The sequence below is a fragment of the Mesoplodon densirostris genome, chromosome 15, assembly GCF_025265405.1.
Source record: "Mesoplodon densirostris isolate mMesDen1 chromosome 15, mMesDen1 primary haplotype, whole genome shotgun sequence".
Taxonomy (NCBI): Eukaryota; Metazoa; Chordata; class Mammalia; order Artiodactyla; family Ziphiidae; genus Mesoplodon; species Mesoplodon densirostris.
In genome coordinates this window covers 65,619,036-65,645,486 of record NC_082675.1, presented here as the reverse complement: position 1 = coordinate 65,645,486, position 26,451 = coordinate 65,619,036, and the positions used below count along the sequence as shown (strand labels likewise).

At 48.2% G+C, this 26,451-nt stretch overlaps 1 protein-coding gene across 8 annotated transcripts in view; it reads right to left on the bottom strand.

Moving 5' to 3' along the window:
• The window catches only part of CTIF (cap binding complex dependent translation initiation factor), a 311,698-nt gene that overhangs the window by 84,243 nt on the left and 201,004 nt on the right, over nucleotides 1-26,451 (bottom strand). For 6 of the 8 annotated variants that reach the window (XM_060118402.1, XM_060118403.1, XM_060118401.1 and 3 more), the window contains 2 exons: nucleotides 11,101-11,593; nucleotides 8,103-8,402 (listed from right to left, as the gene is read on the bottom strand). In XM_060118402.1, the coding sequence (XP_059974385.1) occupies nucleotides 8,103-8,402; nucleotides 11,101-11,593 (793 nt within the window). The remainder of the gene's footprint in view (nucleotides 1-8,102; nucleotides 8,403-11,100; nucleotides 11,594-26,451) is intronic. The other 2 variants (XM_060118406.1, XM_060118408.1) reach the window with 1 other exon arrangement.

Sequence of the window (26,451 nt, the reverse complement as noted above, 5' to 3'; positions counted from 1 at the left end):
AAACCTTGACTGGCAGGCCGCTGTCCTGGGCTCCTTCTGGGACTGACATTTTCCTTCTTCTGCTTATTTTCAGATTAAAAAATCAATATATATATATATATATTTTTCTTTTCGAGTCACAGGCTGCTTCTGTCTCACGGGGCATTCCAAAGTTCTAGAAGGGGCCTCAGATTTAGCACTTTCGGAAGCCACGGTGCCCCCGCTAAGGCAGAAAAACCTGACTTGAGGCATTCCAGCTGGGTTCTTGAATAAACCTCTTAGGCTTGGGCCAGTGCCCCACCGGCACAAACTGGGGGACGACGAGAGGGGAGGGAGAATTGACAGAGGTGACACACGCATGGGCTGTGCCACGGTGTGTGGTACACAGCAGGTGCTCAATAAGTGTTTGTTGAGGGGAAGACATCAGGATTAGAAGAAACAAGGTAAAATTCACTCATTCCAAAGCAAGTGTGGGCAACACGTCTGGCAGGAGGCACAGGCCTCGCCTCTGGTTTGGGTCCGGTGGGCTAAGGGCATGGGTACCAGCCGGGCATCGCTGTCCCCGACGGAGTAGCTCTACCTGCCACAGACTCTTACGCAGGTCAAGCTCCTGTGACAGGACATGGAGGCAAGCCTGCTGGCGCCCACTGTCGGGGAATGTGTGTGCCAGCTCTGCCCGGCCGTTGCAGGGCACCGACAACTCACAGGGTGCCACTGGAGCAACATTTTTTAGAAAGAGGGACCTTTTGTGGGCCTTCAAAATCACCTTCCATAATCTGCCCACGGGAGAGTTGCTTGCATTGCCTGCCAGTCCTCCGCTTTCTCCTTCTTGATTTCTAGCAACCAGTGGAGGGGAGCTCGGGGTGGGTACAGCCCAGGGCTTTGCTCAGGCTCTGGAATGCACAGAACAATGTGCTTCTATCCCTGGGTATGCCTGGCTTGGGCCAACAGTAAAATTAGTTTACATGCCTGGAGTGCACATCGGCTCAGTGGTGGGCGTGCAGGGGTGAAGGCGGAGCTCTGGGCCAAGGGAGAGGGTGCGAGGGGAGAGCCAGCCTCAGGAAGAACAGCTGTGTGGTTCATCTGCGTAAAGCAGATGGAGCCGTGGAGGTGTTTCCTCAGACACCCTCAGCTCTCTATTGGCCTGGAAAGCCCAGAGACTCAGACCATTGGAAAGCCAATGGGAGTCTTATAGGAGGGCGGATTTTGATATCCCCACTGACAGCTTCATGAGACGGATTCCTGATTTTCCCAACTTTCTGACCGGTATATTCTATTTGGGGGGTGGCAAGGGACCCAAGAGCTTGGGGTGCTGGACGGACCACCCCCATGACTTGTGGCCTTGCTGAGCCACCATCCTCACCTGTAAACGTGGGGGATGGATCCTTCCCTGGAGCCCAGCTCGGAGAGAGAATCTCCACGTTCACACGTGTGAAAGTGCTCAGAAGAGCTGAGAAGCCCATCTCACATCAGGGAGCTCTGGTACCTAAGACAGAGGGCTCCATCCCTCCCTTCCTCAGGCGCTTGCTGAGCACCTACTGTGTACATGTCATGATGCTAGGAGCTGGGGACTGATGATCATGCAGCCAGGATTCCTGCCCTCAAGGAACTTACAACTCAGAGCTGGTTTGAACACCAAGAATCAATGTTTGCTCCTCTCCTCCCTCCCTCAGTAAAAGACTGGGGTTAGGAACTCCAAATTTTGGGTAAAGAGGAACAACATTTGATTTTCCTGAACCTTGAGATAACCAGGAAGAACGAGGTTCCTTTTTTTAAAAAATAAATTTATTTTTATTTATTTTATTTTTGGCTGTGTTGGGTCTTCGTTGCTCCACGGGCTTTCTCTAGTTGCGGTGAGCGGGGGCTACTCTTCGTTGTGGTGCGTGGGTTTCTCATTGCGGTGGCTTCTCTTGTTGTGGAGCACAGGCTCTAGGTGCGCGGGCTTCAGTAGTTGTGGCACGTGGGCTCAGTAGTTGTGGCACGCGGGCTCTAGAGCGCAGACTCAGTAGTTGTGGCGCATGGGCTTAGTTGCTCCGTGGCATGTGGGATCTTCCCGGACCAGGGCTCTAACCCCTGTCCCCTGCATTAGCAGGCGGATTCTTAACCACTGTGCCACCAGGGAAGACCAAGGTTCCCTTTTATGAGCTGAGTTAGAGAAACAGCCCAGTCCCTTTGCCCAAGCCAGCAAATGTGGAACAAAGACGGGGACAGAGATGGCAGAAACGGGGTAAAAGTGGGGTGATGGGTCACATAAGCCCTGAAGATGCAGCTTGTATTTTGATTCACTGGTGGGGCAGCCAGACCAGGAGATCTTGAGTGCCCCTTCTGGGGCTAAAACCCACAGTTAAAATCACTCCCAGAGACCTCCCAGAGGCCCCACGGAGCCCGTTCACCAAGCAATTGAGTTCCTATGTATCAAAAGCCCCAAAGATGATGCTTAATGGGTGACCCAGCTAAAAACTCTGGAGAGTTTATCCATTTTCTAGTTCCAGGTCAGGTTGTCTTCTAGAAGGTGCTGGCAGACAGCAATTTATTTTGAAACCTGGTCACATGCCAGATTCTGAATTGCGTTGTCTTTTCACAACAGCCTTGCTGTGTTTACGACTTGGTGAGGTGAGGGTTTTTTTCTGTTTTTTTTTCCTTCAAAAAAAGGTATTGCCTCCTTCTGTTAGATGTGTTGTTGACAACGGTTGCTAGGGAGAGCTGGGTTCAGTTACAGACACACTGATGCCTGCTCTAATAATACTTTGCTCTGCATAGCTCAGATGCAGACACCTCTTGGCTAAACAGGGCACACACATTTCAACAGAGGAGGGCTTGAACTTATACTACCCAAGCATATTTCAGCAAAGGAGCATTCCCTGAGCCGGAGTGGAAGGCCCAGGGTGGTGACGGGGCAGTGCTGGGTGGAGGGGGCTCAGGCCTCCAATTCCTGTCATTCCAAAGGTCCCATAAAAAGAGGCACGCTCATTCTTCACCTCGCTGTGAAACCAGAGCCCGCTTCCCCTCGTCGTACCACAATTCCTTGGTGAGGATCAAGGCAGAGTTTTGGTGACCTCTGTAACCCAGGGGCCACGGGCAGCCCACATTCTCCTGGAAGTCAGGACCCATTAGTGCTCATAGCCGTGTGGGTGCGGGACCCTGCAATCATGCAGCTGGGAGTCGGGTGGAAAGAGGTGGGGTGAAGCAGGTCGGGCAGGGAAACGAATCACCTCCTCAGCTTAACTGGTGGCCTCGCCTGGCAACGTGGATTGAGAGTGAGGCCCTTTTCCTGAAACATGTGATAGGCGCTTCGACAAATGTCTGAGACCAAGAAAAAGGAAAAGGACCTGGGGAACGGAGCTGAGAGCAGAGAGAAATGGGGCGGGCGGGAGAGGAGAGGCAGCCTCCACCTGGCTGACGCGGTTAGTGTGGAGGCTTCCCAGGAGGAACCTCAGGACAGCGAGGTATGTGAGAAAGGTCCCCTGAGATGGTCCAGCCCAGCTTCTCATGGCACAGAGGGGAAACCGGGGCCGGGCAAGGTGACAGGATTGTCTCGGGGGCTGACGTCTCCTGCTTTGGTGTTCTCCCACCAGCTCAGGCTCTGAATCCTTCACGTCACTCAGCAGAGTCCAGTACCTGGGACACATTTCTTGGCTGATTCACAGGGTGATAGGCAGGGCTGTTCATAAGTGACAGTGGTTCCTAAGTGACAAGGGTGGCACAGTCAGGGCATCTCTGGAGTAAGTTTCTAACAGTGGTGTTAAATCTGCGGCACCACAGAATCGGCCAGAAAGGTCTTTAAAAATGGATGCCCAGGCCCATCCCTGGAGAACCTAATTCAGTTGGTCTAGGGGGGCGCCCCTGCGCTGGTATGTTTTATTGGGTTGGCCAAAAAGTTCGTTCAGTCTTCAATAAAAATAAGAGACACATTTGTCATTTTCACCAAGAACTTTATTGAACAACATATTCACTAACCGAACGAACTTTCTGGCCAACCCAATAAAAGCATCTCCCCATGAGATTCTAACGGACAGCTAGGCTGAGAACCAATGCCCTAAAGAAAACCTGGTGACTGGAACTCAGTATTCCCAGGCTGGATCCCCCCTTCTGACATCACATCAATAAAAGACTCTGCCTCAGTTGGCCTGTCTATGAACTTGACCCACCACCTACAAACCATCAGCCATCCGATGTCTTAGTACTCAAAGTGTGGTCCCTGGGCCGGCAGCATGGGCATCGCCTGGGAGCTTGTTAGAAATGTAGCATCTCAGGTTCTACCCAGACCTCTTGAATCAGAACCTCTATTTAAATAAAATCCCATGTGATTCAAGCACACATTCAAGTTTGAGAAGCACGGATCTAATGAAGACTGCAGGCTTGGCACATAACAGACATCCGAGAAATATCTGTTTAATAAGTAGCATTTTACTTACAAGAACATTACTAAGAAAATGACCACATCTAAGGCAAAAAGACTCAGTTTAGATGTAAAAACTGAAGATGAGTTTTGAGCTGTGGATTGGTGACAGGGGTCCCCTGGGACCCCAAGGTCTCTGGCGTCGTCCATGCTCATGCGGGTGGTGCTTTTGGACTTCTTGAGATGACAACGCTAAGTCTGGCTGCGAAGGGTGAAAGGTCTTTTGACTTCCCCCTGGGCCCACTTGCCTCTCCATGGGGGCGGTATCCCAGCTTGGCAGGCAGCGCCACACTGTGCCAAAGAGTGTCCACTACATCAGAGCCTGCCCCTCTCCTGCCGTGCTGCCAGCTTCCACTGCCGACGCCCAGGCAGTGAAAGCGAAAGCGGTCGGCCAAGGAGGGCAACATCCAAAGACAGCTGCTGGGAGCTGTGCTCATAGGGCACTTCACACCCTTTCCGCTTTGCAGCCAGAATCACTAAGCCGGGTCTCAGAACTTGTACACGGAGGCAGAGGCGAAACCTGGCCACGTGAGGGGCATCTCAGAGGCCACCGAACTGAACCAGGGGCTGGCTGGGGATCCAGAGGCAGTGGGCCTTGAGTGCATGCAGCTGAGCGCAAACCTCAGAGGGAGAAAGCAGGGGCAAGGCGCTGGGGGCCAGGCCCAGGACTGCTGGCCGGGGAAGGGATACAAATCAGGTGGGCCAGAAGATGAAAGCAGGTGAAAAACGACACCCCTGTGGGTCACAAGGAAAGTGGGGTTTAATGAGCTATGCCCACTGCTCTCTTTTCTTGAGCCTTGTGGGTCTGGGGTGGTGAGTGGCCATGTATGATGCTGCCTAGAAAGCCAACTCCAACCCGCCACCTCCTCAGCTGCAGAGGGGGTCCTGACGGACACGCGGTGCTGGCTTCCTCCAGGCCTTGTAACCGGGGGTCTGCTAGGAGCTTAGGGGCAGCCTCACGCCAGCACATTCAGCCCACCTTCCATGGGAGCCAAAGGGCTTTGAACAGTGACCCAGGAGGCCTGAGTGTCCAGCTCCAGCCCTCTCCCTCTTACACTTAAGCTGGGGCTGCAGGAGATGAAGGGGGTGGTAGGGTCTAGGGGACATTTCGATTTCTAAATATCTGACCCACAAATGCTCCATCCAGGCAAATGGCAGATTGGGAGTGAGAGTCCCCCTCTGTCCCAGAGACAAGTGACACTAGCAGGACTGGGTCTCTTGGGCTGGCCCCCAAAGCCTGTCACACATGACAGACCTATCACCGAGCCCCAATATGGGGTAAGCAAGTTTCTGAGGATGAGAGGGACCCAGGACTGTTTCATGTCACTAACAGGGCCAGGAGAGACAGAGAAAGGAAGCAGCTCACGCGGGGCCGCTCACGCCCTCCCTGAGGCCCCCGACTCATCTTTAGCAGCGCAAAATCATAAGGTCCACTGATCAGTGTGGAGCAGCCAATCACTTTCCCAGCAGGAGCTGCAGAGGCCAAGCTCCGGGTGACGATGGCTGAATCAGTCCGAGAAGCCCTGTTTCCTGACTTTCGGTTTGGTGCTCTTTCCCTGCGCTAGTGTTTGCCAAACTGTGTCTCTCAGCACACTAATTCCACAAGAAGTCATTAGCTGGGGAATGCAAAGGGGATTTCACTGAGTTGGATGTAGCCAAACAGGTTCCCTTCCTGCTGGCCTAAGCCAGTCCACTCTGTGGCTGACGGAGAGGCGGGTGTAGGGGCCACGAAGCTCCGTTTGTGACTGAGCATTTCTCAGGACTGATGCTCTGCTGGACACTGTGGGCAAGGCCGCTCTAACCACGGGTCATTGGAAGAGAAGCCTGACCGGGGCAGGATCCTGGGTGGCCCCTGCTGCCAGCGGCCCTTCCTTCCTGGGTGCATCTCGTCTCACGCCCTGTGTGTCTGTCTACCACTGGCTCTGGCTAGGTTATTTGGAGCTGGCAACTATTGTCTAGAAGTCTGGCCCTATCCTGGCCCTTCTCTTGATAAAAGCCGAGGCCAAAGGCCAATCTGTCCCTGACTCCCCCGTGCCTGGCTGTACGTGGCAGACAGGCTGCTTCCCACTGTCACCCTCCACACTCTCCCAGGACATTCCGGCGAGCGAGGAACATGCCCGATGTGCAAATCCCTCAGGTAATGAGGGAATTCATCACCGGGGAGCGTGGGCGATCCAGGAATGGGAACCCGATCGGTGCCTGGAGCTGGACAGAAGCAGCCCAGGCCGGCCAGCGAGGCTCGGGTTGCAGTGAGCAGTCTCCCTGGGAAGAGGAGAGGACGGCGGGGATGGAGCCCATGGGCAGCCTTCGGAGGGGGCTCCTCCCACCCTGTTCTCAGGGAAGAGAGGGAAGACTGCAAACCAGGTGGCTAAGACCAGGGTGACCATATATCCTGGTTAACACCTGGGGTCTCGGCCTGACTATGACTAGAGCCCCCAGTCTCAAAAGTGTCATGGGGGCTTCCCTGGTGGCGCAGTGGTTGAGAGTCCGCCTGCCGATGCAGGGGACACGGGTTCGTGCCCCGGTCCGGGAGGATCCCGCGTGCCGCGGAGCGGCTGGGCCCGTGAGCCACGGCCGCTGATCCTGCGCGTCCGGAGCCTGTGCTCCGCAACGGGAGAGGCCACAACAGGGAGAGGCCCGCGTACGGCAAAAAAAAAAAAAAAAAAAAAAAGTGTCATGGTTTGGATGACCTATTATATGGTCACCCTCGTTAAGACAGACCTGCAGGAGGTTTCTTCCAGTTCTGTAATCCTACTTTCAGAACTTCTAAGCTATTGTTTTACCCTACCTGGACTGAAACTCATTTCATATCTCAACTAGCCTAAGGTACAAAGCATGATTACAGATGATTTTCCACAGCCAAGTCTCCAAGGAATAGTCCCTGGGCCTGGCATGGCCACCATGCTGTGCCACCTGCTACCTCTCCCTGATGCCACCAGTTCTGGGACCAGTTCACTTGCTACCATGCCTGATGAAAGAGCACGTATAGGCCTTCAGCTCTCCACCTATGAGATCAAACAGTGCTGGGCTCAGCCTAAGCACCCATGCCCATGCCCATTACACACCCCAGTAAAACCATCACTGGACGCCGGCACCCACGGAGGAAGGAATAAAGAGGGGCAGGATTAAGTTCTCTGGGGTGGAGGGATTTAGTGGGATAGCACCAAGGAACAAGACGGTCTTTGATCTCCACGCTTCCCCTTGGCCCTAAAAGTGTTTTCAAGAAGCCCAGGCGCATTGGCAGACAGATCAAAGCTTCCCTCCTCAAGGCCCTTATGCCTTTTGCTCAGACCCATCTCAGCACCAACTACAACCAGGGCACCACCTGCAGGGTCTGGAGGGCGGTCCCGGGGAGGAGGAAGAGGAAGAAAAGAGAAGTCCACAGTAAGTGTATGTCTGCTGGGACGTGGAGAGGTCAAAGCACAGAGCCTGTTAAGACAAGAGCCAGCCCTCCTATCATGGAAATAGAAAGAGGGAAAGGCTGGTTAAACATGAAGCACCTATAAAATTATATTGGTCCATCGTAACCATGGAGCCCTCACACAAACACACGCAAATCCGGTCACTCATCCCTTGCCCCTTGAGTGCCTTTTTATTTTCTGTAATTAATCGGGCAAGGGTGCAACTTGGGAAAAGTTCAACTGTGGTCAGAATCTGCAGCCTTCTCTCTAGTAATAACCCACCGGCGGGAGGGGTGGGAGGTGCAGCTGTCGGCGTCCGTTACCTGAAGCATGTTGAGAAGCAGGCTCCGGAACTTGGTCCCCTCCACCATGAAGAGCGCCATCTTGTCGCACAGCTTGGCGGCCGTGAAAGCAAAGCTGCGGTCGGACACGGCCTTCTGGTAGATGGTGCGGACGATCTCCCCCAGCATCTCCTCGGAGTTGGTCGAGTTCTGGGCCTCCTCCATGAAGGTGGTGAGCTTGGCATCCACGTCGCTGCTGTTGTTCCTCATGCTGTTCAGGATCTCAATCAACTTGTCCATCTTGTTCTGCTGAGGGTTGGTGGTCTCCACGGCCACTTCATCCTGGGGGTGCGGGAGACAAACCGAGTCGCGCCTGAGCGGAGCCCAGCTTTCTGTGGAGGGGTGGCCAGTGGAGGTGGGGGCTGCCACCCTCAGAAAGGACCCGCCCCACCTTCTAGAACCTGAGGTCTGATCCCTCCGGGAATGCCGACCTTCACCATGGACCCTGGGGCCCCAGGCTCTCTGCTGACCCTTTTCTTGGCCCCTGTGACACCCTGGGTGGATCCTTCTTGTGAGCTACAGCTCTTACCCAGGATTCTCATACACACTGGCTCTGCCTCATACACATTAAATATCTCAATCTACAAATGATTTAATGGGGCTTATAAAAGATGAAATAAAATAACAGATAAGAAATTGGGCCAAGAGAAAACGAGGGTGGGAAGACGAGGTGAGGAAGGAGGTAGCGTCCAAAATGCCTGCTCTGTTGGTTCAAGGCGCCCATGGAGTGGCCACCTCGTCCTCCAGACCTCGGCTCCTTCAGCCCGAGGACCATCATGTCCTCTGGGTGTGGGGATCCCTGTGACACGGCCTTGGCATTGTGTCCTATGGAGACTGTGCTGGCTTTTCACAACAAGCACTGCACACCAAGGAATCCCTCAATGTGCCACAAAAACACCTGGCACTTCGAGGAGGGAAACTTCAGATAAAAAACCCTACACCCTTAAGTGGTTTCACTACAACTGGGACCAGACCTGCGCTGGGGGAAGAAGAAAATGGCATTTGATGTCTCAGAAGTATAGATTGGTGGCCAGGAAAATGACTGACTTAACTGCTGGGATGTGAGACCAGGGTTAAAGGGCAGGCTCAGGGACATAAAGGGAAGCCCCATGTTTGCCCTTCCGGCATCAAGAGAAGAATCCACGGCAGGGAGGCTCAGACCCAGGTCCTAGAATCTGCTCTCTGTCTCTAGCTGGATGGCTCTGGGAAGTGGTTTCACTCTCTGGGCCTCATTTTCCTCCCTGGTAACATGAGGAGGTTAGGTTAGATGGTCTATAGCTTTCCCTTAGCCCTGCTATTGCTTAAGCCCATTCCTCCCGGTCCAGGAGTCCAGGAGGCCTCACCTGAGGGCAGTTCTTGAAGCTGAAATACGGGCGCTATGGATCTACCTTACCTGTTCTATTTCCCCCCTCCTTCCCCACCCCAACCCTGTGGGCCCCAGGGCAGGAATAGTGGTCAGTATGTATAGAATAACCCCTCGAGGGTCTTCACACAACTTATGGCATTTGGTCTGCAGTCTGTCTGCAAGGTGGATAATATTATACCCATTTTACAGATGGGTAAACTGGGGGTGTGTGTGCCCAGAGAGGTTAAGTGACTTGCCCAAGGCCACCTAGCCACTCAAAGGCAGAGTGAAGACTGAGCTGGTTTGCTGGACTCTAAAGCCCATGTTGTTTCCTCTCTGTGGCATTGTGGTTACATTCAGTGGAGCTGGAGAGAATTCACAATCCTCTCTCCCTGGCTGGACTGCAGCAATCTGTTCCAGAAGCTCTTCAGGCAAAGACCACACACTGGCCATCACTTGGGAAGCTCTTCCAGGCTCTTATCTTTGGGACGTAAGGGAATGAGTGAGGCTTTCCTCCAGGACCTCACAGCCGCCTGCCCCACAGGGAGCAGTGGGTGGGGGCCAGGGGCTGTAAGGATGCCAGCAGCAGCATGTCACCTTCGAGAACTGATCAGGGAAAAGGTCTGACCTGCCTTGTCCTGCCTGAGTGTGGACCTGGCCTTGGAGGTGAAAGGTGGAGGAGAGAAGGCCATAGAGAGATGCCAGGGAGAAGCCCGGAACGTTGAGCTCTGCAGAAGCCCCAAAAGGAGGACTCCGTGGAGGAAAGCTGGGGGCAAGTTGGCCTTTCTTGGGAACAGCTCCTTTCCAAGGTGACCTTACCTGCACCCTTGGCTGAGGACGGGGAGCTAGGGTGCACAGAGTGGGCTTAACGCTGCCAGGGACAGAGCTCCAAGCCCTTCTCTGGAGGCTTGGGGCATCTCTTCCTGAATTTGTGAACTAGGCTCTAGAGACCAGGGCCAGGAGTAGGGTGAGGAATGTGAGGCTCCTGGGGAGCAAAATTTAAGGAGGTCCTCCTTCTCAGGGCTGTGCCAGTGCAGGATGGGCATCTGCGTGATGCTGAGAGTGAGTGCCTCCTTAAATTTTGTCCCTTAGACCCCTCCCTACTGCTGGTTGGTGAAGGCGGGGAGTGGCAAGGCTGAGGCCAGTCTGCTGCACTCTGCCCAGCTCACCTTTGCTCTCCCCTGGCAGGGAGCGCAGCCTGGTACTCGCCTTCGGGAGAAGCATTCTTATGTTACAGGCTCTGTGTTTTCCCTAGATGCCCTTTAGCACTAACAGGGCCGTATCTGCCACCAGATAATGCTGGAGGGAAGAACCAGGCGTTCTCTGCCCACCTCCCATCACCTGGAGGCACATGCCTCTGCCTCCCCTCCCTTCTCAGGCTGGGGGCTGGTACCGAGTGTTCACCCGGGGCTCTTGGAGGGTGGAATGTGCTGGAGGGGGTTCACATGCAGAGCTGGCCATGGGCCTGCCGTCTGGTGGCCGGGGGTCCCTCGGCAGTGTTGACCAGGTGTGCTGGGGCCACATGAGCCTCCCTCCACGAGGCTCCCCAGGTCCGCAAGCCCGAGCCCACCTACCAAGATGCCTACCTCTCTCACTGTCCTCCCTGGTGCAAGAGAACAAGGAAAATTCAATTACCGGTACCTTTTCTTTCAGCCTTCGCCGCAGCCTGTCTTTGGAAGACTGGAGCAGGGTAATTTTGGGCCGCTCCCCGCTGCGTTCGGAAATAATACTGTCTTTACGCTTTGTCTCAGCCTCCGGACCGCCTGGCTGCAGCAGGGGCAGCCTCTCGGAAGCCACCGGGACCAGGGCATCAGGGCTGCAGGGGGGCTCGAGGCCGCTGTGCCCGGCATCCCCCAGGGCGTCCTCGAGTTTGGGGCTCTCCATGGTCACGGTCTCTTTGGCATTGCGGTGGGCGCCTGCCTCCCCCTTGTCGCCTGGTGGATGCTTCATGTTGCTGTGGTGCCAGCGCCGGTTCTGGCTGTAGCCGTGATGGGTGGACCTCCCTGAGGGGTGGGGCACTGAGCTCCCTTGGTAGGATTTCTGGTGGTCCCTGTTGTGTTTGGCAGTGCCCGGTGGGTGGTCACCGTGCTGTTGAGGCTTGTTCCCTCCTGGGGGTCTCTGCTGTCGCCTGCAAACCAAAGGGGAAAGACAAAGAGGGTCACTGGGGCCGCTGGCCAGGGTCCCTGTGTCCAAACATTAGAAGGAATTCATTTATTCATTTTTTCAATACCCTTACTGAAGGCCTCCTATGCACCAGGCTCTGTGATGGGGCTTGGGGATACTAGCAGAGAATATGACAGACAGGTCCCGGTGATTATATAGGATTTAAGTCAACCCTTGACTTAAAATAAGTATTTTATTCCCTTGTTAGAATATGCGTTAGTACATGTGTAGGGAACAAAATTAAAATGATAAGAGTATACAGTGAATCCTCCTGACTGTCCCCAGACACCCAGTATGTTTTCTTGAAGCAGCCATTACCATTTTGTGAACATATTCTATGCATGTTCCAGTAAAGATATATACACAGAACTGTATCTGATAACAACTATCCTGTTGATGACTTTTTTTTTTTTTTTCGGTACGCGGGCCTCTCACTGTTGTGGCCTCTCCCGTTGCGGAGCACAGGCTCCGGACGCCCAGGCTCAGCGGCCATGGCTCACGGGCCCAGCCGCTCCGCGGCATGTGGGATCTTCCCGGACCGGGACACGAACCCGCGTCCCCTGCATCGGCAGGTGGACTCCCAACCACTGCGCCACCAGGGAAGCCCCTGTCAATGACTTTTTAACCATCATGACTCATGAAAAGTTATACCATTTGTTACACAACCTTTCTTTGGGTACACTGACATTTCTGCCCCCAAACCCACTAACAAAATATGCTATAAGAAATTGTTATAGGCTGAATCGTGTTTCTCTCAAATTCATGTTGAAGCCTCAACCCCTAGGACCTCAGCATGTGACTGCATTTGGAGATAAGACCTTTAAAGAGGTGATTAAGTTAACATGAGGCTGTTAGGGTGGGCCTTAATCTAATTTGACGGGTATCCTTATTATTATTATTATTTTTGGCCGTGCCGCATGTCTTGCGGGAACCAGGGATGGAACCTAGGCCCTGGCAGTGAAAGCACCGAGTCCTAAACCACTGGACCGGCAGGGAATTCCCATGACTGGTATCCTTATAATAAGAAGAAATTTGAATGCACAGAGACACCAGGGATGCAGGTACAGAGAAGAAATCCCATGTGAGGACACAGCCAGAAGGCAGCCACCTACAAGCCAAGGAGAGTGGCCTCAGAAGAAACCAAACCCGACACCTTGACCTTGGACTTCCAGCCTCCAGAACTGTGAGAAAATAAATTTCTGTTGTTTACCCACCCGGTCTGTGGTATTTTGTTATGGCAGCCCGAGCTGAGCAATACAGAAGTGATATTTAACATGGTGGTTTTAGGCAGACAGGCTTATCGAGTTTTTTTGACAATTTCAAAGCAGAGATTATCATATGGAACAAATTTGAGGTGTACATCACGGGACAAACCCCAAATGTGTTGATTTGAAGACTAAAGGAGAGCAGGGGAGTGGGGGTATTCTGAGGACCCTTCAGTCCAGCAGCTCAAGGGCTGCTTCCATCACTAAAACACTCCTGTGTTCCAACTCTGTTTCACCTTCATGGTGTTTTCCATGCCATAACCTTATTTGAAGTGCATTTGGAGAACAGAATAACCATGAGCCTCTCAAAGTTGTAAAGCCAGTGAAGAAAGTTTGTGGAGAGAAGACGTTACATTCTAGGGAATGAGGCCCCCGTCCCAGTCTGTAATCCATCTCTTTGGCAGGTACAACAGAACTTTGCTGCACTGCATTTCATGAACAAAATTGTATTTATTTGTTCTAAAATTATTATTACTTATATAAACTCAATTTCACTGTTCACTTGATAAATTTTTTAAAATTAATTTTTATTGGAGTATGGTTGCCTTACAATGTTGTGTTAGCCTCCACCACACAACAAAAGGAATCAGCGATACACATACAGATATCCCCTCCCTTTTGGACTTCCCTCCCATTTAGGTTACCACAGTGCACTACGTGAGTTCCCTGTGCTATACAGCATGTTTCCATCAGTTGTCCATTTTATACATAGTATCAATAATGTATATGTGTCAATCCTAGTCTCCCAGTTCCTCCCACTCCACCCCTTTCCCCCCTGGTAGTCATACATTTGTCCTCTAAGTCTGTGTCTCTATTTCTGCTTTGCAACTAAGATCATCTATATCATTTTCCTAGGTTCCACATATACACGTTATTATACGATATTTGCTTTTCTCTTTCTGACTTACTTCACTCTGTATGACACTCTCTAAGTCCATCCACGTCTCTACAAATGACCCAATTTCATTCCTTTTTATGGCTGAGTAATATTCCATTGTATATATGTACCACATCTTCTTTATCCATTCCTTTGTCGATGGACATTTAGGTTGCTTCCATGTCCTGGCTATCGTAAATAGTGCTGCTATGAACATTGGGGTGCATGTGTTTTTTTGAATTATGGTTTTCTCTATGTCCAGTAGTGGGATCATATGGTAGCTCTATTTTTAGTTTTTCAAGGAACCTCCATAATGTTTTCCATAGTGGCTGTATCAATTTACATTCCCACCAACAGTGTATGAGGGTTCCCTTTTCCCCACAACCTCTCCAGCATTTACTGTTTGTAGGTTTTTAGATGACAGCCATTCTGACCAGTGTGAGGTGATACCTCATTGTAGTTTTGATTTGCATTTCTCTAATAATTAGCGATGTTGAGCATCTTTTCATGTGTTTGTTGGCCATCTGTATGTCTTCTTTGGAGAAATGTCTTTTTAAGTCTTCCGCCCATTTTTTGATTGGGTTGTTTGCTTTTTTGATACTGAGCTGTATGATCTGCTTGTATATTTTGGAGATTAATCCTTTGTCAGTTCCTTCATTTGCAAATATTTTCTCCCATTCTGAGGGTTGTCTTTTCATCTTCTTTAAAGTCTCCTTTGCTGTGCAAAAGCTTTTAAGTTTCATTAGGTCCCATTTGTTTATTTTTGTTTTAATTTTCATTACTCTAGGAGGTGGGTCATAAAAGATGTTGCTGTGGTTTATGTCAATGAGTGTTCTGCCTATGTTTTCCTCTAAGAGTTTTATAGTGTCTGGTCTTACATTTAGGTCTTTAATCCATTTTGAGTTTATTTTTGTGTATGGTGTTAGGGAGTGTTCTAATTTCATTCTTTTACATGGAGCTGTCCAATTTTCCCAGCACTACTTATTGAAGAGGCTGTCTTTTCTCCATTGTATATTCTTGCCTCCTTTGTCATAGATTAGGTGACCATATGTGCATGGGTTTATCTCTGGGCTTTCTATCTTGTTCCATTGATCTATATTTCTGTTTTTGTGCCAGTACCATACTGTCTTGATTACTGTAGCTTTGTAGTATAGTCGGAAGTCAGGGAGCCAGATTCCTCCAGCTCTGTTTTTCTTTCTCAAGATTGCTTTGGCTATCCGGGGTCTTTTGTGTTTCCATACAAATTGTAAAATTTTTTATTCTAGTTCTGTGAAAAATGCCATTGGTAATTTGAAATGGATTTCATTGAATCTGTAGATTGCTTTGGGTAGTATAGCCATTTTCACAATATTGATTCTTCCAATCCAAGAATATGGTATATCACTCCATCTATTTATGTCATCTTTGATTTCTTTCATCAGTGTTTTTATTTTTTTAAATTAATTAATTTATTTTTGGCTGCGTTGGGTCTTAGTTGCTGTGCACAGGCTTTCTTTTTTACTTGTGGCGAGCAGGGGCTACTCTTTGCTGTGGTGCACGGGCTTCGCATTGCGGTGGCGTCTCTTGTTGTGGAGCACGGGCTCTCCGTGCACAGCCTTCAGTAGTTGTGGCTCGCGGGCTCAAGAGCGCAGGCTCAGTAGTTGTGATGCACGGGCTTAGTTGCTCCGCAGCATGTGGGATCCTCCCAGACCAGGGCTCAAACCCATGTCCCCTGCGTTGGCAGGTGGACTCCTAACCACTGCGCCACTAGGGAAGTCCCCTCATCAGTGTGTTATAGTTTTCTGAGTACAGGTCTTTTGACTCCTTAGGTAGATTTATTCCTAGGTATTTTATTCTTTTTGTTGCAATGGTGAATGGGATTGTTTCCTTAATTTCTCTTTCTGCCCTTTAGTTGTTAGTATATAAGAATGAAAGAGATTTCTGAGTATTAATTTTGTATCCTGCAACTTTACCAAATTCATTGATTAGCTCTAGTAGTTTTCTGGTGACATCTTTAGAATTTTCCCTGTATAGTATCATGTCATTTGCAAACAGTGACAGTTTTACTTCTTCTTTTCCAATTTATATTCCTGTTATTTCTTTTTCTTCTCTGTTGTTGTGGCTAGGACTCCAAAACTACGTTGAATAGTAGTGGTGAGAGTGGACACCCTTGTCTTGTTCCTGATCTTAGAGGAAATGCTTTCAGTTTTTCACCATTGAGAATAATATTTGCTGTGGGTTTGTCATATACGGTCTTTATTATGTTGAGGTAGGTTCCCTCTATGCCCACTTTCTGGAGAGTTTTTATCATAACTGGGTGTTGAATTTTGTCAGAAGCTTTTCCTGCATCTATTGAGATGACCAAATGGTTTTTATTCTTTAGTTTATTAATATGGTGTTATCACATTGATTGATTTGCATATATTGAAGAATCCCTGCAGCCCTGGAATAAATCCCACTTGATCATGTTATATGATCCTTTTAACGTATTGTTGGATTCTGTTTGCTAGTATTTTGTTGAGGATTTTTACATCTATGTTCATCAGTGATACTGGCCTGTAATTTTCTTTTTTTGTGACATCTTTGTCTGGTTTTGGTATCAGGGTGATTGTGGCCTCATAGAATGAGTTTGGGAGTCTTCCTTCCTCTGCAATTTTTGGGAAGAGTTTGAGAAGGATTGGTGTTAGCTCTTCTCTAAATGTTTGATAGAATTCACCTGTGAAGCCATCTGGTCCTGGACTTTTGTTTGTTGGAAGATTTTAAATCACAATGTCAATTTCAGTGCTTGTGATTAGTCTATTCATATTTTCTATTTCTTCTTGGTTCAGTCTTGGAAGGTTGTGCTTTTCTAAGAATTTGTCCATTTCATCCAGGTTGTCCATTTTATTGGCATATAGTTGCTTGTAGTACTCTCTTAAGATCCTTTGTATTTCTATGGTGTCAGTTGTAACTTCTCCTGTTTCATTTCTAATTTTAGTGATTTGAGTCCTCTCCCTTTTTTTATTGATGAGTCTGGCTAAAGGTTTATCAGTTTTGTTTATCTTCTCAAAGAACCAGCTTTTAGTGTTATTGATCTTTGCCATTGCTTTCTTCATTTCTACTTCATTTATTTCTGCTCTTAGCTTCATGATTTCTTTCTTTCTACTAACTTTGGGTTTTGTTTGTTCTTCTTTCTCTAGTTGCTTTAGGTGTAAGGTTAGGTTGTTTATTTGAGATTTTTCTTGTTTCTTGAGGTAGGATTGTATTGCTATAAACTTCCCTGCTTTTGCTGTGTCCCATAGGTTTTGGGTCATCGTGTTTTCGTTGTCATTTGTTTCTAGGTATTTTTTGATTTCCTCTTTAATTTCTTCAGTGATCTCTTGGTTATTTAGTAGCGTATTGTTTAGCCTCCATGTGTTTGTATTTTTTTACAGTTTTTTCCCTGTAATTGATTTCTAATATCATAGTGTTGTGGTCAGAAAAGATGCCTGATATGATTTCAACTTTCTTAAATTGATTTGTGACCCAGGATGTGATCTATCCCGGCGAATGTTCTGTGAGCACTTGAGAAGAAAGTGTATTCTGCCACTTTCGGGTGGAATGTCCTATAAATATCAATTAAATCTATCTCGCCTATTGTGTCATTTAAAGCTTGTGTTTCCTTATTTATTTTCTGTTTGGATGATCTGTCCATTAGTGTAAGTGGGGTGTTAAAGTCCCCCACTAATATTGTGTTACTGTCGATTTCCCCTTTTATGGCTGTTAGCATTTGCCTTATGTACTGAGGTGCTCTTATGTTGGGTGCATAGATATTTACAATTGCATATCTTCTTCTTGGATTGATCCTTTGATCATTATGTAGTGTCCTTCCTTGTCTCTTGTAACATTCTTTATTTTAAAGTCTATCTTGTCTGATATGAGTATTGCTACTCCAGCTTTCTTCTGATTCTCATTTGCATGGAATATCTTTTTCCATCCCCTCACTTTCAGTCTGTATATGTCCCTAGGCTTGAAGTGGGTCTCTTGTAGACAGTATATGTACAGGTCTTGTTTTTGTATCCATTCAGCTAGTCTGTGTCTTTTTGTTGGAACATTTAATCCATTTACATTTAAGGTAATTATAGATATGTATGTTCCTATTACCATTTTCTTAATTGTTTTGGGTTTGTTTTTGTAGGTCTTTTTCTTTTCTTGTGTTTCCCACCTAGAGAAGTTCCTTTAGCATTTGTTGTAATGGTGGTTTGGTGGTGCTGAATTCTCTTAGCTTTTGCTTGTCCACAAAGCTTTTGATTTCTCTCTTGAGTCTGAATGAGATCCTTGCTGGATAGAGTAATCTTGGTTGTAGGTTCTTCCCTTTCATCACTTTAAATATGTCCTGCCATTCCTTTCTGGTCTGCAAAGTTTCTCTGAAAAATCAGCTGGTAACCTTATGGGGATTCCGTTGTAGGTTATTTGTTGCTTTTCCCTTGCTGCTTTTAATATTTTTTCTTTGTATTTAATCTTTGTAAGCTTGATTAATATGTGTCTTGGCATGTTTCTCCTTCAGTTTATCCTGTATGGAACTCTTTGTGCTTCCTGGGCTTGACTGACTGTTTCTTTTCCCATGTTAGGGAAGTTTTGACTATAATCTCTTCAACTATTTTCTCAGGCCCCTTCCCTTTCTCTTCTTCTTCTGGGACCCCTATAATTCGAATGTTGGTGTGTTTGAGAGGTCTCTGAGACTGTCCTCAATCCTTTTCATTCTTTTTTCTTTATTCTGTTTGTCGGCAGTTATTTCTACCATTCTATCTTCCAGCTCACTTATTCGTTCTTCTGCCTCAATTATTCTGCCATTGATTCCTTCTTGTGTATTTTTCATTTCAGTTATTGTGTTGTTCATCACAGATTGTTTGTTCTTTAGGTCTTCTAGGTACTTGTTAATCGTTTTTTGTGTTTTCTCCATTCTATTTCCTAGATCTTGGATCATCTTTATTATCATTACTCTGAATTATTTTTCAGATAGCTTGCCGATTTCCTCTCCATTTATTTGGTCTTGTGGGATTTTACCTTGCTCCTTTGTCTGCAGCATATTTATCTGTCATTTCATTTTGTCTGAACTACTGTATTTATGGACTTCTTCCTGCAGGTTGCAGAGTCGTGGTTCCTCTTCTTTCTGTTGACTGCCCCCTGCTGAGTGAGGTTGGTCCAGGGGCTTGTGCAGGTTTCCTGGTGGGAGGGCCTGGTGCCTGCACTCTGTTGGGTGGAGTTGAGTCTTTTCCCTCTGATGGGAAGGGCTGTGTCAGGTGGTGTGTTTTGGGCTGTCTGTGAGCTTAGTATGACTTTAGGCAGCCTGTCTACTGTGGGTGGGGCTGGGTTCCTGTCTTGCTGGTTGTTTGGTGTGAGGTGTTTAGCACTGAAGCCTGCAGGCAGTTGTGTGGGGCTGGGTCTTGGTGTTGATATGGATACCTTCAGGAATGCAGGTGCTGATTAATATTGCCTGGGCCCAGGAATTCTCTGGTGTTCCAGTGTCCTGGACTCTATGTTCCCACCCTGGAGGCCCAGGCCCGACCCCACTAGGTAGGTCTCTGGACCTGCTGTGGACAGTGAGGCCAGCTCAGACTCTGATTTGGCCTGATTCCTGTGTGTATTTGTCCACAAAGTCAAGTGCTGCGAAGGCTAGACTGGTCTCAGATGTTGAAACACTCATTGTCTATTCAGATATTCCACAAACGCAGGGATTACCCAGCCGATCTTGGGGATTTAATTCACAGCTTGTGCTGCTGCATAGAAAAATTTCTGTCTCTCTTCCTTAGTTGCACCACCCTTCAGGCTCAGTTTTGGTTTTAACCCCACCTCTGCCTGTGTGCTGCCCTCAGGCATCTGATCTTTGCCCAGGTGAGTGGGAGCGAAAGCAGCAGCTGCCTGGAGCCCACTTGGGTACTCCCAGTACCTGCAGTGGCAGGAGCTGGTGTATGGGAACGTTGTTGCCCCCGCCCCCCATGCATCTCTCAACAATGGTGCCTTGCTTTCCAGGCAGACCCCGTTTCCTCTAGGGGGATTCCTGGCCACGCGTCCCCTCAGTCCTGTCCCTTCTATTGTATCTGCGCGGCCAACTGCGTTTCTCTCCCCAGGTCTGTTCTTCCAACCCCACGCTTTAGCCCTCTGACCCTGTCAAGAGTCCCTTCGGTGGACTCTTGTCCCAGGCAGGGGTGCCCAGAGCTGATTCCCAAGGAGGTTTTGGGGTGGGCGGTGCAGGCAAAGATGACCCTGGCATGAGGGGCAGGTGGGCTTGCTCTGGTGGGAGTCCCTCCCAATGCCCACAGAGGCAGAAGAAGCGGATGGGGAAGGGGTTTATAATGGCAGCTCCGCCCCTTGCATGCCACGCTACTATGACGCCTTGCTATGGTGTCTCAGGCTTTTTCCACAGACCTTCCCGGTTGTGGTGCCCCTTGCTCCTGTCCCTTCAGGCTGTTTTTTCACAGCCAAGGGCTGTCCTCTCCCTGGCTCTGCACTCCAAACCCCTCTTTCTAGCACCTAGCTCCCCTTCACAATAGGTGACTCACGATTCAGGCTGGAATGCACACAGCTGCCGTCTAGCTCATGCGTGCGGTTCTTACTTTGTCTTGCCTTCCATAGACCATCTGCAGTGTTCTCCTTTGATCCCCTGAAGTTCCTTTTCTGTCCCAGCTCATTTCCCCTTCATGAGGGAGTTTTTCTTAATGTGGGGACCTCTCCTCACCTTCAGCTTCTTGCCAGGGTTGCTGGTCTCTTTTTTGATTCTTTTCTTTTTTTTCTTTTTTCTTCTTTCTTTCATTCTTTTAGGTGTCCGAAGTCTACCACTACTGTTCAGCAGGAGCTCTATGGGGATTATTCCATCTGTAAATGTGTTTTTGATGAACTTGTGAGGAGCGACAAATTCCGCATCCTTCTATTCTGCCATCTGGACCGAGGGGCAATAATTCTGTATCTGTGAAAATTTGGGGGTGTCTTGGGTTGGGGTTATATGGATCATTTTCCCATTAAAATTAATGAAAAGTTTTTCATTGAAAAGCTTTCCCTTCTACCGATATCAAATGTTGGATGTGGAGAAAAGGGAACCCTTGTACACTGTTGGTGGGAATGCAAATTGGGGCAGCCTCTGTGGAAAACAGTATGGAGGTTTCTCAAAAAAACAAAAAAATAGAACTACCACATGACCCAGCGATTTCACTCCTGAGTAAATATCCAAAAAAACCAAAGACACTGATTTGAAAAGATACATGCACCTCAGTGTTCATAGCAGCATTATTTACAATTGCCAAGATATGGAAGCAACCTAAGTGTCTATCAACAGATGAATGGATAAAGAAGTTGTAGTATACACACACACACACACACACACACAAAATGGAATACTACTCAGCCATAAAAAAGAATGAAATCTTGCCATTTGCAACAACATGGATGGACTTGGAGGGCATTATGCTAAGTGAAATAAGTCAGAGAAAGATAAATACTGTATGATATTGCTTATATGTGGAATCTAAAAAGTACAACAAACTAGTGAATAAAAAGAAGCAGACTCACAGATACAGAAAACAAACTAGCGGATACCAGTGGGGAGGGCAGAGGGGCAATATAGGGGTGGGGGAGTGGGAGGCACAAACTACTGGGCGTAAGATAGGCTCAAGGATGTGTTGTACAACACTGGGAATATATCTGATATTTTGTAATAACTGTAAATGGAAAGTAACCTTTAAGCATTGTATAAAAATAAAAAAATAAAAGAAAAGCTTTCCCTAAGTGGCAGGGTTTTCAGGGGGAATTAAAGTCTTAAGTGAGAGACAGGTGTATAAGCTTCTTTTTCTTTCCACACAGACAGTAACTTACAACCCACTGTATATTAGAAGTAGAAATTAGTATGTTTCTGGAGGGAAATTTGACAATTGGTTACAAAAGCCTCTAAAACATGTAAACCACTGGACCTCGCAATGTATCCACGTGTGACAACTTATCCAAAGGAAATAATCAAAGCACAGGGATGTAGGAATAAGGATATTCATCTCAGCAGTGTTTAGAACAGCAGTGAAAAACGGACTGTGGAGAAATTAAGAACATGGTGAAAAATTCACTCTGTAGCCTGTGTTGTAATACATGCAGCATGGTGCTGTTTTTTAAAGCAAGTATTCATATGCATAAAAAAACTGGAAGGATACACATCAAAATGCTAACAGTCCTTATCTCTAGGGGATGGGATGAGGATTTTTCTTTTCTTTTTTGTGTTTTCTAAATGAACATAAATTTATTTTTCTAAACTTTCTATTGTGGGATAATTATAGATTCAAATGCAGTTGTAAGAAAGAATACAGAGAGATCTTTTGTATCCTTTACCCAGTTTCCTTCCATGGTAACATCTTGCAAAACTATAGTTCAAGATCACAACCAAGACTTTGACACTGATACAATCAAGACACAGAACATTTCCATCACCACCAGGATCTTCCGTGTTGCCCTTTGATAGCCACATTTACTTTCCTCCCACCACCTCCTCCTTAGCCTCTGGCAGCAACTAATCCAGTCTCCATTTCTACAATTTTGTCACCTCAAGAATGTTGTATACATACAGTATTTAGCCCAGTGGGATTGGCTTTTCTCACTCAGCATAATTCCCTGGCAATCCATCCAGGTGGCTGCATGTATCCACAGTTGTTCCTTTTTCACTGCTGAGTAGTATTCCATGGTGTGGATGTATCAGTGAGTTTAGTCACTTACCCACTGAAGGACATCTGGGTTGTTTCCAGTTACTGGCTATTGTGCAGACAGCTGCTGGGAACATTTGTTTACAGGTTTTTGTGTGGACATAGTTTTCATTTCTCTGGAATAAATGCCTGCGAGCACCATTGCTGGGTCGTAGGGTAGTTGCGTATTTAATTTTTAAAGAAACTGTCAAACTGTTTTCCAGAGAGGCTGTACCATTTTACATTCCCACCAGCAATGCATGAGAAGTTTTCAATCATTATTTCTTTGGGTCATTTGTCAGTCACACCCTTTTTTTCCTCTACCTCCTGGATGACATGACTGTTAGATTTTCAGTTATGTTCCCTCAGGTCTGTGAAGCTCAGTTCATTCTTTTCAGTCTGTTTTCTCGCTGTTGCTCAGACTACATCATTTATATTGTTCTATCTTCCAGGACACTGGTCTTCCTTTTGTCCCCTCCATTCTGCTGTTGAGTCCATCCATTGAGTTTTTTATTTAACCCAAGTTTTCATTTGATTCTTTGTTATATGCTGAGACGTAGTTTTTCATTTGTGTCATGTGTGTTCCAAATTGCTCCTTGAAGCATTTTTATCCTGATTACTTTAAAATCTTTGTCAGATAATTCTAATATCTCTGTTATTTTGGTATCGACATGTATTGTCTTTTTTCATTCAGTTGAGATCTTTCAAGGTTTTGGTGTGACAGAAGATTTTCAGTTGGAAGCTGGACATCTTGGGTATTATGTTATGAGACTCCGGACTTAATCACACCTTCTGTTTGGCTGGCTTCCTCTTACCTTGGTCCAGTAGTAGAAAGGGCTGCGCTGCCTCATTACTGCGGGGTCGGGGGAGAAGTCAGGTTCCCCACTGCGTCTTCTCTGACAGAGCAAAGGGAGTCCTCTTTAATGCTGGGCACAGTGGGGGGTTCTGGTTCCACACACAGACACCTCCTTGGCTAGGAGGGGCAGGGTGTTGCACTGCTGCTCCCCACATGGCCTCCACTGACACAGAGGGAGGGGTGCTCAGTGCCCTCCAGGGGTGAGTCTCAACTCCCCACCCAGCTTCACTGACACCAGCCTGGCGAGGTTTGGGTGCCTCGTCACAGCCTGGCAAAGGTGGAATCTCAGCCCCTCGTTTGGCCCTTACTGGCATGTGTGGGGTGGAGCCAGTTTTCTCTAGGGCGTTTGCCTGAATTAGAGCAGTTATTGTCTAAGAGTTTTCTGTCTTAAGAGTCTGCCCCTTGCCTGGTTCTTTGGCTGCAGAGGGAAGGCTTTTGTTGTGGCCATTTTGGTCTGCCTGCGCCTGTGGGTGTTTCTGGGTTGCCGGCTTCTTTCACTCCAAGTCCGGGATTTATGAGGCTGAGAAGAAAACTCAAGCAAGTCACTGCTGTGTCATCCCTCAGGTGCCAAGGTCCCCACCCAGTCTGACTTCTTCTCGCTGCCTTTCAGAGTTCTCTTATGTTTGTTTGTATACTTCAATGTCCAGGGTTTTTAGTTGTATTTATTTTAATAATTTAAGAGGCAATACAGCAGAGTCAAAAGAGGCAGCCCCTCCACCCAATCCCAGCACTGCTACCACCGCCACTGGCACTCAGTTTCATTCCCTAATGGTCTCATTCTAAAAACAGGGATCATCATGGGCCTAACACTAAGTTCTGGAAGAAGGTCCGTTTGCATTCAGAGCAGGGCAGGGCACCCGGGGAACGGGGACGAGCTGGGCCCCGTCAGCAAAGTGACTCACTGAGTTGGATTCCACCTAGGATCACCAACTGGCCTTCAGATGTGCCAGATGCCCGAGACACAGGTCAGCTCAGGAGCCTGGATCCCTCATCCTGAGAAGCACTGGGAGAGCACGGAAGAAATTTCACGGCCCACCAACTCCCTGTGGCACCACGCGCCGTGACGTTTTGTAAATTCTCCCTATTTTAATTTTTTAATTACTTTAAATTAACTGGCCCTTTTTCCTTCCATTCTCTTTGTTCTTTGAGTGTAATTTTTAAGCCCGGAGAAGAACCTTGGAAATCCCCTGGCAGATAATGCTTGCTTCCTCCAACTTCTGTCATCCTTATTTAGAATTTTTGTGGTGCCTGCAGCTATGGCCCAAGGAATGCCCCCAAAGAATGGTTGACCAAGCCCTTCCCAGCATCTGTCTTGAGACTGGCTTCCCATTTGCCATATCAGGGATTCCCCTGTCTTTGCCCAGCATCTCCCCTAGCTCCCCCCCCCCCCCCCCCCCCGCAAATCCACTTCTCTTCACGTGGAGGAGGAAGAAGGTAATTTCTATAGGGCTGGTCAAGGTCTCAGAAAGAAATCAGCTAGGCCTTGTAGAGCTTCTGCTATTCTTTTCTGGAAATTTTCAGGGGCCTGGAACTCCATGTCCTCCTGGTTCAAAAGACCTTGGAGCCGGCCAGCCCTGTCAACACAGCAATGACCAAGAAGAATGCCCGAGGTTGCTGAGCATTAGTGGTTGTTTTCAGACTCACTCTGCCTGGGTGGCAGTTCCTGTTCACACGTGGAGTGACGTCCACGGCGGGGGGAGGAGAAGCTTGGGAGTCCACTCTCAAGGGCGCCCTTTTAACTGGGTAGACAAGACTCATGATTCAAAGGAAGGAGGGCTGATATGGGGCTGGAGAGCAAATGAGATTGGCTGCGTGGCCCCTAGGAGGGCAGGGAAGAGCCAGATGCCCTTGGAGGAGGAGCATGGGGCATGGAGCCCCTTTTCTTCCTTCCTGCTTAATTTTCAGGGCTAGTGATCGTTGGGACTGGTCTCTGTGTGCAGGCCAGTCGAGAATCTTTCTTCCCATTTTACAGATAAGCCAACTGAGGCTCAGTGAGGAGAAGTCCCACACCAGAGGGCCTTGCAGAAGCTCCCAGGAGTGTACCCAGCCTGTCAGCCAGTCACGGCTCCCAAGCATCCACCTCCTGTCTCCCACTTGCCCTCAGATCCAGCCCCCTCAGGAGAGAAGGGCTGAGTTACCGCTGAGACCTGCTGTGGTGATGACCACATGAGGCCCATGTCCTTGGCCTGGAAAAGGGCTGAGAGGGCCTTAACTCCTGGAACAGACTTGGGGCTGGGTCTTGGGCTCCAACAATGGAGACCCAGGCTCCCCTGCTCTGGCCATTCACAAATATTTGTCAGCGGTTGCTGGCTGAGCTGGCCAAAACCAGCTCCTCTCTTCTGTGTTTGCTGGCCCTGGGTTTCGTCGATACCTTCCTTCAGGGGCCAGCTGGCTGCTCACCACGAAACCTGTGGGTTTAGGTTTGGCTGATCTGGGGATGAGGCACTGTTGCTCCCAGTGGTGGGTAAGGAAGCCACATTTGGTCTCAGATCCCCAGATATGTGGGTCCAGGTTTCGGAGACATACTAAACATGCAGCTCCGCGAGCCAAAAAGGGCAAAACTCCACCTCCCTGTCTGCTTATTATGTTCTAATTTCTCGGGGGAAGTTTCCTCTGGTGGGGGCAGGGCAGGGGGAGGAACGGCTTAGGAGATAAGATTAATATTCCATTTGTGCTACTGGCAACACCTGCTGTTAGGAAAATAATGCTTTTTTTTTTTTTGAGAATGGAAATTGTCAGTATGCTTTTTCCATCACTCATTTAGTTTATTCTTTCTTCTTTGGGTTCTGAAATCAGATGTCTTGTTCCACTCTAAGACTGTTCTCTTTTATTAAGAAAAAAAAAAATGTTCTCCAAAGACCACAGCTGCATTTTGGGAGGTGGGTGTAGGGAGAATAACTTCAGATTTTGTTTTTAAGAATGATTTTAACAGCAGTCCAAATGCAGACAAACGTCTCTCTGTTCATTTTTTATTTCATAATCACTCCCAACTAGATATTCTGAGGGCCACCAACTTATTATGGTTCTCTCAATGTCGGACACTTCACCACATAATTTGTAGGTCTGCTTAAAATTTTCTGAAAGCAAAATTCCTAGGGCGAGTGGTTTGAGAACTATGCATGGGCTCATATTTCTTGCCTTCAGAAAGTGATGACTGCTTATTACTAGCTT